Below are 12919 nucleotides of genomic sequence, written 5' to 3'. Positions count from 1 at the left end.
GTGCCCTCGGCCCGCGCCCCGCCCCGCCTGCCCGCGCGCGCTTGAAAAGCTTAGGCTTGAGGCTCGCCTATTCTCTTCCCCTCGGAGGCACGGGAAGCAAGGAGTTGCTTTAAGAACAATACTGAGTTCCTTTGCCGTGGCACGTGGCATTCCGAGGGGCGATCTCAAACCACTCTCGCCCTGCCTCCTGGCCTGTTGAGGCCGCGCTCGTTACGGTTCATCCGGCACGTTGTGAGAAACGGTTGCCACTGGTGAAATAAGAAAAACCTCCCCTTAGCTCCAAAACCTGACTCGATCCGCCTCCGAGACGACCCTTCCTGTTTACGAGCTGAGGCCCAGCCGCCCGACAAGCATCCTTGTGGGCGCTTTTGTTTTAGAAGGGCCCTTTTCCATTTCCCTCCTGTGGTCCCGCGGGCTCGGGTTTTCCGCCGCGGCCGAGCAGGAGGGGCCTGAGGGGGGCGCGCCAGGAGCCGGCCTGGGGGATACGGGACAGACGAGGGTAACTTAACAGGCAGTGAGCTGAGAGCCAATGGTTAGCTCCTGGTAGACCGACGGGGAGCTTCTTGTGTCCTGAGGAAAGACTCTCCTAGATGGAGGAGAAGGCTTAGTGAAATAACCTGTCAAACGTGCCAGACCTGGTACCATAGTCTGCCTAGTGTGTAGTCTGCCTGGGTTTCTCTAATCCCTCACTGTACAGTGAAACAGTCTGAGATCCAGGAGGGTCAATGGACCCTCCTGCAGTCACACAGCAACTGAGGAGCAGAGCACAGAACAGAATCTAGGTTGTCTGTCTCCCAAGCCCGTGTTTTTCTGCTATAGTAACACCTCATCTTCTGGAGCTGATGCTGTAGTGTGAGATGGCTCAAGCATTTGGGGAGCTTTATTGTATAATTGAAGGAAGGTATAGGAATTAAGGGAACTACGTTGTCTCTGAACATAATTTCCCATTAGTGTCCTACAGAGAAAGTTAGCAGAGAAGAAATGTTACTTGGTTATTCTCACTCCTGTAAGAATCTAGCTAAGAAAATGAATTCCTCTGGATTTCTTAGAACTGCCATTTCATTTAAATGTGATTTTATCCTCTCTGATTTTGACACAATATGACTTGGATGATCTAATGATTTTTGTGATTGAACTACTGTATATTCCTGTTTCCAAGATTATGCTATTAATGGTCTTTCCTGAGGTTTTACAACTTGTAGTGGTGTCTGCTCTGTACCAGTGTAAAAGTTGTTCTCTGATCTAAGGCTATAGTTGTCAGTTGCTGTTTATTGCTGCTTCTTAGGCTTTTACTCAAAGCCTTGATCAAAAAGGAGAAAAGCTGGGGTTTTCTTTTTTGTTTGAAGATGTTGGGGGTAGGAGTTTATTAATTTATTTTTGCTGTGTTGGGTCTTCGTTTCTGTGCGAGTGCTTTCTCTAGTTGTGGCAAGCAGGGGCCACTCACTATCGCGGCCTCTCTTATTGTGGAGCACAGGTTCCAGACGTGCAGGCTTAGTAGTTGTGGCTCACGGGCCTAGTTGCTCCGCAGCATGTGGGATCCTCCCAGACCAGGTCTCGAACCCGTCTCCCCTGCAGTAGCAGGCAGAGTCTCAACCACTGCGCCACCAGGGAAGCCCTGTGGTTTTCTTTCTGTAGGCGGCTAGTAGTCATCTCTAAAGGTGTTTACCAAATGAGCAAATATCTGAACTTCCAAATGAGCAACTCATTATAAAAATACCTACTCAAAGAAACAGTACATCATATTTCTTTTGCAATGTGTATGGCATAGGAAATATGTACCATGACTTCTTGGTGTCAAGTCAGATCATAATGTGAGATAAGAGCTCTGGCTGTGCCACTAACAAATTGGAAATTCTTGGCTAAGCCCCTCTGTTCCCTGGACCTCAGTTTTCTATTCTGTCGAATGAGAGGATTGAATTAGATGATTTCCAGATTTCCTTTCAGCTCTAATTGATTCTGCTGCAAAGAAGTTAGACCATAACATAGCTGTGTCGTTATATTTAGGCTTACCTGCTTCTGCATGTAGTGCTTTAAGCTTTTTTTTTTTTTTTTTTTTTTTTTTTTTCCTGCATCGGCAGGCGAACTCTCAACCACTGCGCCACCAGGGAAGCCCTGCTTTAAGCTTTTAAAGTCACTTTTACATTTATTTTCATGCTGGAGGGAGAGTCCCCATTTACCAAGAAGTTAGGTTTACTGTAAAGTGTATCCCAGGTTTATCTTAATGTGAATCAGCATGCCACAAAATATTCCTCTGAGTTTACTTCAGTCCTAGTCCATACCAAACCTGCTACTTCTGGTGGTCAGAAAAGTAGCTCACTAAATTGTGAGCTCCTCAAGGACGGGGCCTATCAAATTTATCTTCATATTGACAGTGTTTAGTGAATTTCATTTCCATGAGCTCAATAAAAGTTTATTGAAGGAATGAATGAACAATAATTAGGACAGAGGTAGAAAGAAGAACTTGGATGTGAAGGGGTCTTTTGAGTTCCAAGAAAATCAATCAACCAATACTTATGGAGAGTCTACAGTGTAGAAGGTATAGTTTCTTTTTTCAACACCACAATTTTTTTTCCATTTGAATTGTCTTCACTTTTTATTTTTAAATTACGGAAATATCGTCATTATGGGACATTAATCTTTTCAAATAGCAGGGCTTATCTTCAAGCTTTCCTTTATATGTATTCTATCATGTTCTTTGAAGAATATAAATATTTAGAAGAAAATGTTTTTTTAAAAAATGTGACACTCAAAATTGCTCACTTTCCCCTTTTATTGTTGCTTTTCTTGTCTTTGTAAAGAGATCAAGTCCTCTTCCCAGCTTTTGATCATTTTTGGCTCTTTTTGGAAATAAATGTCCAGGATTGATCTGTCAGTGGGAGTAGGCATGGCCTAGTCTGTTCTAAGTATTTTAACTGAGTATCATTCAACAAAGTAGGAACTCTATAATGATCTGAATTTTTACCATTTATAAAAAGATGTAACTCTTGAGTCAAGTCCCCTATGACCTTAGCTCTATTTACATTCACATCTCCAGGGGTCTCCTAGTTACTAGGGAATTCTGCACAAGTTCCTCACAAATTTCACAAGCAAAATATTTAGAATCATAAAATTCTAAATCAGGGATGCACCAGAGAAAGTCCATCTGGGTCCCCTTTCCCATTTTTCAGATAAGAAAACTAAGTTCCAAGAAGTACAAGTTCAGGACAGAGCTGCCTTTAGGGTCTTACTAGACCGATCTTTCCTTTGACCTTTGAAAACATTTTAATGAAAGATTAATCATATTAAGGGGATCAGAGGTATGTTATCATTTACAAGGCCTCTGAGTGACTGTGGAAAATCTCTAGATGACTTTGCTTTGGACTTTGTGATTCCATTTAGGGATTGGCTGTCCTGAATTGTTCCCTGTGCTAGGCCTTATCTATACAGCTTGTTTAAAATCTTTGACCTTCCTTTAAATTGCTGACACTTTCCTGTTGTTAAGCCTTATCATAGTTTCTTTACTTACGTCTTCTTCAGGCTAGCAGTGGTTCCCTTTCTTATTCCCAAAAGAGCTCAGAGAAGCTAATTTTTTTTTTTTTCTAATTTTTAAAAAGAATTTTTTTTTAACTGAAGTGTAGTTTATTTACAATGTAGTGCAAAGAAGCTAATTAAAAAAAAAATTTATTTATGTATTTGGCCGCGCCAGGTCACTGCCACGTGCAGGATCTTCATTGTGGCATGCAGGATCTTTTAGTTGCAGCATGCAGGCTCTTAGTTGCAGCATGCGGGATCTAGTTCCCTGACCAGGGATTGAACCCGGGCCCCCTGCATTGGGAGTGTGGAGTCTTAACGGCTGGACCACCAGGGAAATCCCAAAGAAGCTAATTTTTTGAGATGAGTTACAAACAAATGAAAGGGTAAGTAGTTATACAATTATAATTTTTTCATATCATTCCAAAGTATTTTTTAGGGTATTGCAAAATGCTAATAAAGAATAATCATGGATATATCTTCATTTCTCACTGTGCAACTTTTAGGCTCGTTCCTAAAAATTTGGTTCTTTTCTTCAGCTGATTAAAACAGGTATGAATGGACTTGTTCAGCGTATGGTGCTCTTTCACAGAAAGAAAAACTTGTTCCATGACTTTTGCAGCACCTAACCCCCAACCCAGCTGGCTACCTAGCAAATGTTACAAGCAGCAGAGTTTAGAAAGTAAAAATGGCTCGGTGGCAGCCTGTGGTTTCACCATACAAAGCATAGGTTGAAATGCATGCTCTAGTCTCAAAGGACCCCAAAATACAAAGTTCCCACAGGTGTATACAGAGTCCTGAACGGCTCTGTTCAGTTCTCAACCTTTCTTTAGGATTTGAAAGTCAGAAATACCTCTGTTAGAATCACTATGTCAATAGGCCATTTAAGACATGGCTTCTATATTTTGCTGCTATTTGGTTTTGAGGTCATTTCCTAGGTTTCAAAGGTTGTGTGAAACAGCTGCAACTAGGAAACTTTGTGTGGCAGAGAAGAGCTAGAGCAGTGAAACGTGAAACTATAAATCAGTTCTCTGAGTCACAAATCTCTTTGGCGGCTCTAGAAGACAGTGATGACTCAGCAGCATTCCACTGGCATGGTGGAGGGAATGAGTCTGAGAGGGCGTGTTGCCCTGGGCACCAGCCTGTTGGGGGCGTGGAAAGATGGGAGACCTTGGATCTTCCCACTGCTGAACTGTTAGACTGCTTCAGATTCCCTGACTGGTTCTGAATCGCCCTCTATCTGACCTTTGCCATGTTTAGCTGATTGATGTTTTGGATATTACAAACAACCACAACTTGTATTTGTCTAGCTAGGTATTTATTGTTTACAAACGAATTCGACATTCTTTTCTCGCATGTAACCCTCACACAAGCCTTTGAGGTTTTGTTATTACACCCATTTTACAGATGAGATGGCCGAGTCTGTGTGGTTAACTGGCCAAGGAAATAGTCATTTAACCTGGCAAATAATATGCCACAATATTATCCTCTTCTTGGGAAATAACTGTTTTCTTTTTCAAAACAATAAAAATAACCAAGCCTTTCGCTGAAATAAGACAAAATTTCTTTCGTTTTGGTTTATAGAGGAGGATGTGAGAAGAAAGGGGGCACACCACTACTCAGTTGTACAGCTTAAAAACTCTCCTGAAGGCAAACCTTTTCAGGGACCAAATGATCCGGTCATCTTGTTGTGATGCCTAGAGTTGGTTTATTAGCCAACGACTCGGAGTCTCTACTTAGGATGAATAAGACTCAAGAAGCATCTTCACTGGACTTAGACAGAGATAGTTCCAGTTTTTCTGTTCAACTACAACTTGCCTTTGGCCGTATTTTCTCCATATAGGAAGCAGGGAATGGATCCAGTCATGTGAAAGTGGGGAAAGAATTGCAGAAGGAGGAAGGATCAGCCCAGGTCCATATGTGCTCAGGGCTGTAGAAGGGTACAGGTCAGGATCAAAGCAGGAACAGTCTGGCCTATTCCTGAGGAAGTATGATCTGCCACCAAATCTAGGGAGACTCATTTCTGGTGGTAGTTCCAGTGGTAGTATTAAAGCAAAAGACTTCCTTTTCCTTTTCTCTCTGCTTTGGAAAATTCACTTCTCATATCCTCTCTGGCCCAGTAGTGAACTGAGCTCACCACTAATCAATGAAATAATCTATTGATATTTATTATCAGGTGCTGTGCTGAGCTCAGAGTATAAGATGGTAGCTTCTGCTACTACCTGGTTGAGGAGATGAAATACATGAAAAGATAATATCAAGTAGAAATGGGTAAGAGGTGTAGGAATTCAGAAGAGAGGAAGTATCATTCAGAGCTATGATCATTGGGAAAGTTTGAAAGATGTGTGACTTAAAGAGGACATGAAGGACTGGTAGCATTTAGATTGGTGTTGAGGATCTGGACACTGAGAATGGCATGGAAAAGGCAGTGAGTTGGGAGGGCAGAATGAGTATTCAGGGGTCAGAGAGTAAACCAATTTGTCTGAGGCAGAGAATTCATATTTGTAGAATAACAAAAGTAATGCTGAAAAAGTAGATCAACAGGCTGTTGAAGGGCTTTGAATGCTAGGCACAAGGACTTTGCATTTTATCTCCTGCAGACATTGGGGAGCCTCTGAAAGTTTCTGAGCAGAGAAGTGACAGGATGAAGCTAATTTGGGTGACTGACTGTGTGCTGCATGTATCAGAAGGGAACAAACTAATTGGGATGAACAAAGAATAATGGACGTGGTACTAAAAGTTTGGAACCCTCAGGATTCTTGATCCAGGCAAACATGCTGCTCCTTCCTTTTTTTAAATCTCTAGAATGGTGCTGTCCAATAAAACTTTTGTGATGATGGAAATGTTCTGTGCTGTCCAACACGGTAACCACTAGCTATGGGGGCCTACTGAGTACTTGACTGTGGCTAGTGAAACGAAGGAACTACATTTTAAAATTTTAATTATTTTGAGTTAAATAGCCACACGTAGCTAGTGGCTACTGTATTGAACATCATGGCTCCAGAAGGCAGGATAAAGACTTCATTATGATTCAAAACCAAACCACACAGTTACCAAAATAAATCTTAATTCTGTTGCAATTGGTGAGGCCCATTCTTTGGTATAATCCACAGTCAGCATCAGTTTCTCTGATTTATCACTATGGCCCAGTTTTCTGCATATCAAAACCTCAGTGAAAGTACCAGTTTGTGCGGATCACTGGCTCTGCCCTTCAGGCAAACTGAGTCACCCCAAAACCTGCCATTCCAGCTTACCACTGTGGCTACACAGCCCTCAGATGACTAGTTGTTAAATCATCTATAAGCTGCTAAATGCCTATTGTTGCATGGATGTCTTAGACCTGCTCTCTGGTATGACCCCCACTGTAGCACATGTGGTAGAAATGAGAAGTTGCTGGTTACTGTTTGGATGTTGATTAAAGCTACTTTTGCACTTGACTTTTGGATCAATGGGGAAAATGGTGACTCAGGAATTTCCAAAATAATATGGCTTAGAGAATACATTGCTCAGTAGGTCAGCTGCATTGTTTTTAAAAAGAGTTTAAATTTAGTGTAAACACCTAAAGCACAAAAACTATGATCTTATCCCATTGGGCATTTTAGAATCTGAATTCACATACTTGGTCCTTAAGTCTGTGTAACTGTTGGCTGCCTGTGACTTAGAATTCAGTCCATTAAAGCACAGACCTAACGAGGCCCAAGTCATGGGTCCAGTCTCATTAATGGTCAATTATTTTGCTCTGTTCTCACACTTGCTGTGTTGCATATTCATGACCTTGGTCACAAGGGTGGACCAAGCCAGAGAGGGAATAGTGCAAATCCATGACCACAGCTACTAGCAAAAGAAGCACAAGCCCTGTGAATGGAGGGCAAGATGTGTCCTCTACTATACAAAAGAAAGTGTTTAAAAAACAAACAAGAATTGGGCACATATGCAAGGTGAATGGTGCTATTTGGAAATATTTCACTTTAGGTCATTAACTAAATATACTGATGAACCCTGCAAGCTGGAACACACAGTAGGGCATGTAGTGGTCTGGTTATGATTCACTTAAAATTCTGGGACACTAAATAGAGATATGCTAAAATTGATAATGTTTTTCTCATGGTAATAAGTCATGGCCTAACACCTGCTTATTTTGTCACAATGGTAACACATTTCAAGTTTGAATGTAATGTTAGAATTTTCCCTGTATTCTTTACCTATCTAAGAGTCATTCATAAAATATAATAGCAAAAAAAAAGATAATAGCAAAATTTTATATGGAAAAATAATGAGGTATTTCGTCATTGATGGGGATAGTAAAGCTTGTGTAATAATCCTGTATAACATTTAATGAAATGTAAATCCACACACAAACAGCAGGAACCTGTTCTGGTTATTGGAGATGATTAATGAGGAAGACAATCCCAAATGGTGGATCATCATCAAATTATATTGGACTATGGGGCAGAGAAGGAGGGAGCTGGGGATGGTGGAGAGGTAGAAGACAAGATTTCTTTCCTGTGAGACAGCTTACAAATTCCTTAAGGAAAATCCTCTAACTAGATAATCCATCCATGAAGACACAATAGACTATGGTTATATTCAGTGAATGAATTTAGACTGGTTACTTTGTAAAAACCATCAAACCAACCATTCACCTCTTTTTCTCTCTCTCTCTCTCTCTCACACACACACACACACAGTCATTTTCTCAAAAGACTGTAAGCTCCATGAAGGCTAGGAGCTCTATCTATGTATCTATGTATCTATCTATCTACCTATCTATCTATCCATCCAACCAATCATCCATCTCTCTCTGTGTTTAATTTAGAATACCAACTCCCAGGGCTTCCCTGGTGGCGCAGTGGTTGAGAGTCCGCCTGCCGATGCAGGGGACACGGGTTCGTGCCCCGGTCCGGGAAGATCCCACATGCCACGGAGCGGCTGGGCCCGTGAGCCATGGCCGCTGAGCCTGCGCGTCCGGAGCCTGTGCTCTGCAAAGGGAGAGGCCACAACAGCGAGAGGCCTGCATATCGCAAAAAAAAAATTTAATAAATAAAATTAAATAAAATACCAACTCCCAAAGATACAGCATGGAATAGGACTGGGATTAGGGAGTCCTTGGCTATCTTTCAACGAAAGCATATAGTCAACTAAATGTTTGACAGTGAGCAAGTCTCCTCACCTCTTTAGGTCTCCTCTGCAAAATGAGAAATGTCCTCCAACTAGGAAGCATCACAAAGTAAAAGTTTTGCTTTTTCTTATGCATTCTACTCCTTGTGTGGGAGATACAGTTATTACTACATTCCTATGATCTTGTTTTAGTTTTAAATCCTTGGGTAAGAAGTATCTCTTTAACAACCAAATTTGAACCTTATTCTTTGTGCTCCTTCCAAAAAAATTAAAAATAAATTCTATTAAAAATTCTATTAAATTACAAGAGATATAGTGTAATGCTTACATGTTTGGTCCTCTGAAATAGATTTTTGGGTTCCACCACTTAAATTAGGCAAATCACTGAATCTCTCAGTGCCTTGATTTCTACATAAGGATAATAATGACACTGGCCTCACAGGATGGGCAGGAAGATGAAATAATACAGTTAGCACAGAGCTGGCCATAGCCAATTCTCAGCAAACGTTAATTTTTAAGCCATTCCCATTTCTCCATTTGTCCTCTTCATCTTCAGTATATGTATATTTGTGTGTATACACGCATATATGAAATAATGTATAATATATATTATACATGTATATTTTATAATAACGTATATTATAATCTCAGGCACAGCGTTTTACAGCTGGAAGGAATTTTTAGATTAAATCCAAACCTCTTGTTTTACCCCTGAGTATGTAAAATTATTACATTTGTATTCTTTCTGTTAGACTCAGATAGGTAATCAGGTTAGTGACAGAAATGATATTCGAACTTGAGATTCCTGACTTGGGGTTGCATTCTTTCTATTTTTCTTCAATTTAACATTACTTTATATAAATAATAATAACCATTTTCTATCAATATTATGAAATATTCCATAGTTTTTTGGTTCTCAGTAAATTATGACTTCATAATAATGTGGCTTATTTTCTTGATTCTTTTCATAAATTAGGAAGTTTATTCACTTAAAGAAATCTTTAATGAACACCCAGTGATCATCTAGGTGGTCAGAAGAACCTGCTTCAGGAAACAGGTAAATCTTCACACGGTACCTTTAAAAATTTCAGGTTTTAATTTCACTAATATATAATCTAATATTAGAGCCCCTGAGCAAGATCTTGGGCAAGTCACTTGACCTTCTTATATTTCAATGTGTCAAACTGGCCGTAAAACTGAGTAAAGCATGACCTCATTATAAATCCAATTAGACTTGAAAGCTAAGATGTGATTTGATACATTAAAGAATTACCAAAAGGGAACTCTAGCTGGTAAAATATGAAGAATCACAATAATGAATTTTACTATAATAAGTAAAATGATTCTGAAATACAGTTTTTAGCAAGTAAAATCATGAAAAAGTTTCAAAGTGTTTTATTTGGGTGAAATAGGTTAAATGATAGAGGAAGAAATATTATTTTAGAAAATGCCTGTTTTTCAAAACCATAGATTGTAGCAACTTAATTATAAGGCATGGAAGACTATTAGAAGGTAATAAACCCTTAACAAACACATTTCATTTCTAGGCCACTATTTCCCCCTACCTACACAATGTATGCCAAGTTTTAAAATGTATTTAACTAACTACTGTATGAAAACCTGGCAAAAGAATACAAATGCCCTTAGTGTGTTTAGCCATTTAGACTGTAACTCACTGTATTTCTGAATATTCTTTTAACTGACTTTATATTAGTCCCTTTCCCCCTATTTCCAACTCTCCTATTAATATATACATTTAAAAAAATATATATACATACATTTTATTCCCACTCAGGATACCCCTGTGAGCACAAGATGATGACGATGACGATGGCGATGACAATGACAGTGATTGGTAGATGTGTTAACTGGATGATGTCTTTCTCATCTGCAGAGGGAAGGCAGTACCATTCCCTGGCTTGCTGCTACAGCTTTCTCTTTAAATCGTACAGCAGGTTCACCCTTTCTGCAGCATTCCAGAAGGAATATCAGTAAGACCAGTTCCACAGATGCTTGTCTGAGGTTATCACAGAAGTCCTGGGGCATCTACAATGTGCCTGAACGTTTTCCATTGTTTTAAAACATCTTTCTGCAGACTTTGTCAAAGCCAGAAACAAACACAACCAAGCAAAGCCCTTTCAAGCAGAGCTTGTCAATCGCACACTTTGCCACATTCTCTGAAACAGTAAGCAAATGATAACTTGCAACTGTTGCTCAGGCCCTGTAAACAAAAGATCAAATTCTGTGCTCTGCCTTGGCCAAAAAAGAAACTGCAGCATTTTGTCAAGATTTTTACAAAGTTCTGGGCTTCAAATTTACAACTGGTACTGTCGTTTCTCTAGTATACAGAAAATTGAAAACATTAGTAAATTTAAAGATTAAACTACCTGAAAAAGCATATAATTAAGATTGTACATTAAAGAATGGTCTAGCTCCATAGTAGAGTCAGTCAGCTGTGTGTTCTAGCTCTAATCTAGGGGATTCTATGTATCTATTTTTCTCCTTCTTTGTTTGTACGGGTGTATGAGTAAAGATCTGATCTCTCTCAGGACCAGGTAATTAACAAAAAAACCAAAACCAAACAAACAAAAAAATTAAAGCATGTGTTTTAAAGTCTATAGAAGATGCACAGATACATTAATTTCAGTAAGACTGGGGTCAGGATGAATAGTATTTTCCACAGGAAAAAGAGAACCAAACAGTAGGAGAGGGAGATTATTCAGGCATAAAAATTCAGTGGAAACGTAAAAACATTAAAATAAGACTGGCTAAGCATATGAACACGACACAGATTTAGCAACTGAGCATATATTAATTTGTCTCTGATATTACTTCAAATTTTCAAAAGCAAACGTCTGACCAATTTCTTGCACGAGGCACACTGCCCCTTCCCCTTCCAGACCCCTCTCCCCGGCAGCAGAAGGAGAGCAGTCAATTCCTGTCCCCAGCTCCCCGCGGCCGCCCCCTACCCTAGGACCGCCCGCAGCTCCCCAACGGAGGCGGCCAGCTGGGGACGACGAGGCCAGGGGCCAGGGGCACCCGGGTGCCCCAGCGGAGCGGTAGGAGATGTGAGGTGGGGGTAGGAGGGGGGGGGCCCACAGGTAGGGGTGGGGCTGGGGTGAGGGGGCCTTGGGCTTCTGAAGCCCAGGGCCGCCCCAAGTCGGGGCTATGCTGACGTTCTGTCCTCGCCCCGGCCCCGGTGGGCATCTCCGGGGACTCTTCCCCGCACCTGTCCCGCGACCCTGCGCCTCTCCCCTCACCCTTCGCGTGTGGGTCTCCACCCCCGGCCCGCCGCGGCAGGCGCGCAGGGGCCGGCGGGAGGCCGGGCGCGCCTGGGGGCGGGGCCGAGTGGCCAAGGCCCGGCCCTCGCAGCGCAGCTCAGAACGAGGCGGCCGCGGCTGAGGCGGAGGGATACCGAGCGCCGTATATATATGGCGGAGCTCAGGCTCGCACTTCGACAGTGGTGCTGGGAGTCTCGCGGACGCGGAGCCGTTACTCGCAGTTGGGCGGCGGCGGCGGCGGTGGCGGCGGTGGCGGTGGCATAGCGCTCAGCGCTCACAGCGCCTTAGCAGCAGCAGCAGCAGCAGCAGTAGTAGCAGAGGCACCCCTGCGGTCACAGCCCCGGCGCAGGTGCAGCCACCCTTGTTCTCTCTGCTCTTCCTCCGTTCGCTCGCACCATGGTAGGTCGGGAGTGGCAAACGCCGGCGTAGCAGCTGCCGGCCCATGATTTCTTCCCCAATTTTTAGTTCAGCCTATTTTTTTCTCCTCTTTTTCTTTTCTTTGTTGGGTTTTTTTTCTTTTCTGGGTGTTACGCAGCAGGTGCGGTTTAGGATGCATTCCGGATTTGCATCTCGGTTTCCTTGGCCAGGGATCCTCATTTAAATTTTGGTGCGTCTTGGAGCTGGGATTGGCCGTGGGCTGTCCGCGGGCAGGGGCTCTGGCCCCAGCTGAATCGGAGCCATCTGCATCCACCCCCCTCCCCCAGTCCGCACCACTGCATCCAGCGCGCCGCACCCGGGCTGCCCGCAGCGCTTCGCCTCTGCCCCGGGGGGCGGGGGAGCCGGGCGGGGCCGGGCACTAGACCCTGGCTCGCAGGCAGCAGGGCGGGCGGGCAGCGGAGAATGAATGGGCCGAAGCGAGCCGGTGGCGCACGTTGCTCCTGCCGGGATGTGGGGGGCGCCGTCAGCCTTCCCCCAACACTGCTGTCCCCGCTGGGCGCTCTCTCCCGGCGCTCTTTCCTCCTCCCTCCCGGGGGGCGCGGCGCGGGCGTGGGCTGGGAAGGAAGGAGCCG

At 42.9% G+C, this 12919-nt stretch overlaps 1 protein-coding gene across 1 annotated transcript in view; it reads left to right on the top strand.

Moving 5' to 3' along the window:
• Positions 1-12067: 12067 nt before the first annotated feature.
• CALM1 (calmodulin 1) overlaps positions 12068-12919 on the top strand; it is an 11402-nt gene continuing 10550 nt past the window's right edge. Inside the window, exon 1 of the mRNA XM_024736255.1 lies at positions 12068-12308. Within this exon, the coding sequence (XP_024592023.1) occupies positions 12306-12308 (3 nt within the window). The 5' untranslated portion in view covers positions 12068-12305. The remainder of the gene's footprint in view (positions 12309-12919) is intronic.

Source organism: Neophocaena asiaeorientalis, unplaced genomic scaffold, assembly GCF_003031525.2.
Source record: "Neophocaena asiaeorientalis asiaeorientalis breed wild unplaced genomic scaffold, Neophocaena_asiaeorientalis_V1.1 scaffold152, whole genome shotgun sequence".
In the NCBI taxonomy this organism is placed as follows: domain Eukaryota; kingdom Metazoa; phylum Chordata; class Mammalia; order Artiodactyla; family Phocoenidae; genus Neophocaena; species Neophocaena asiaeorientalis.
The sequence above is the reverse complement of the archived record's forward strand: the minus strand, read 5'-3'. Positions and strand labels throughout refer to the sequence as shown.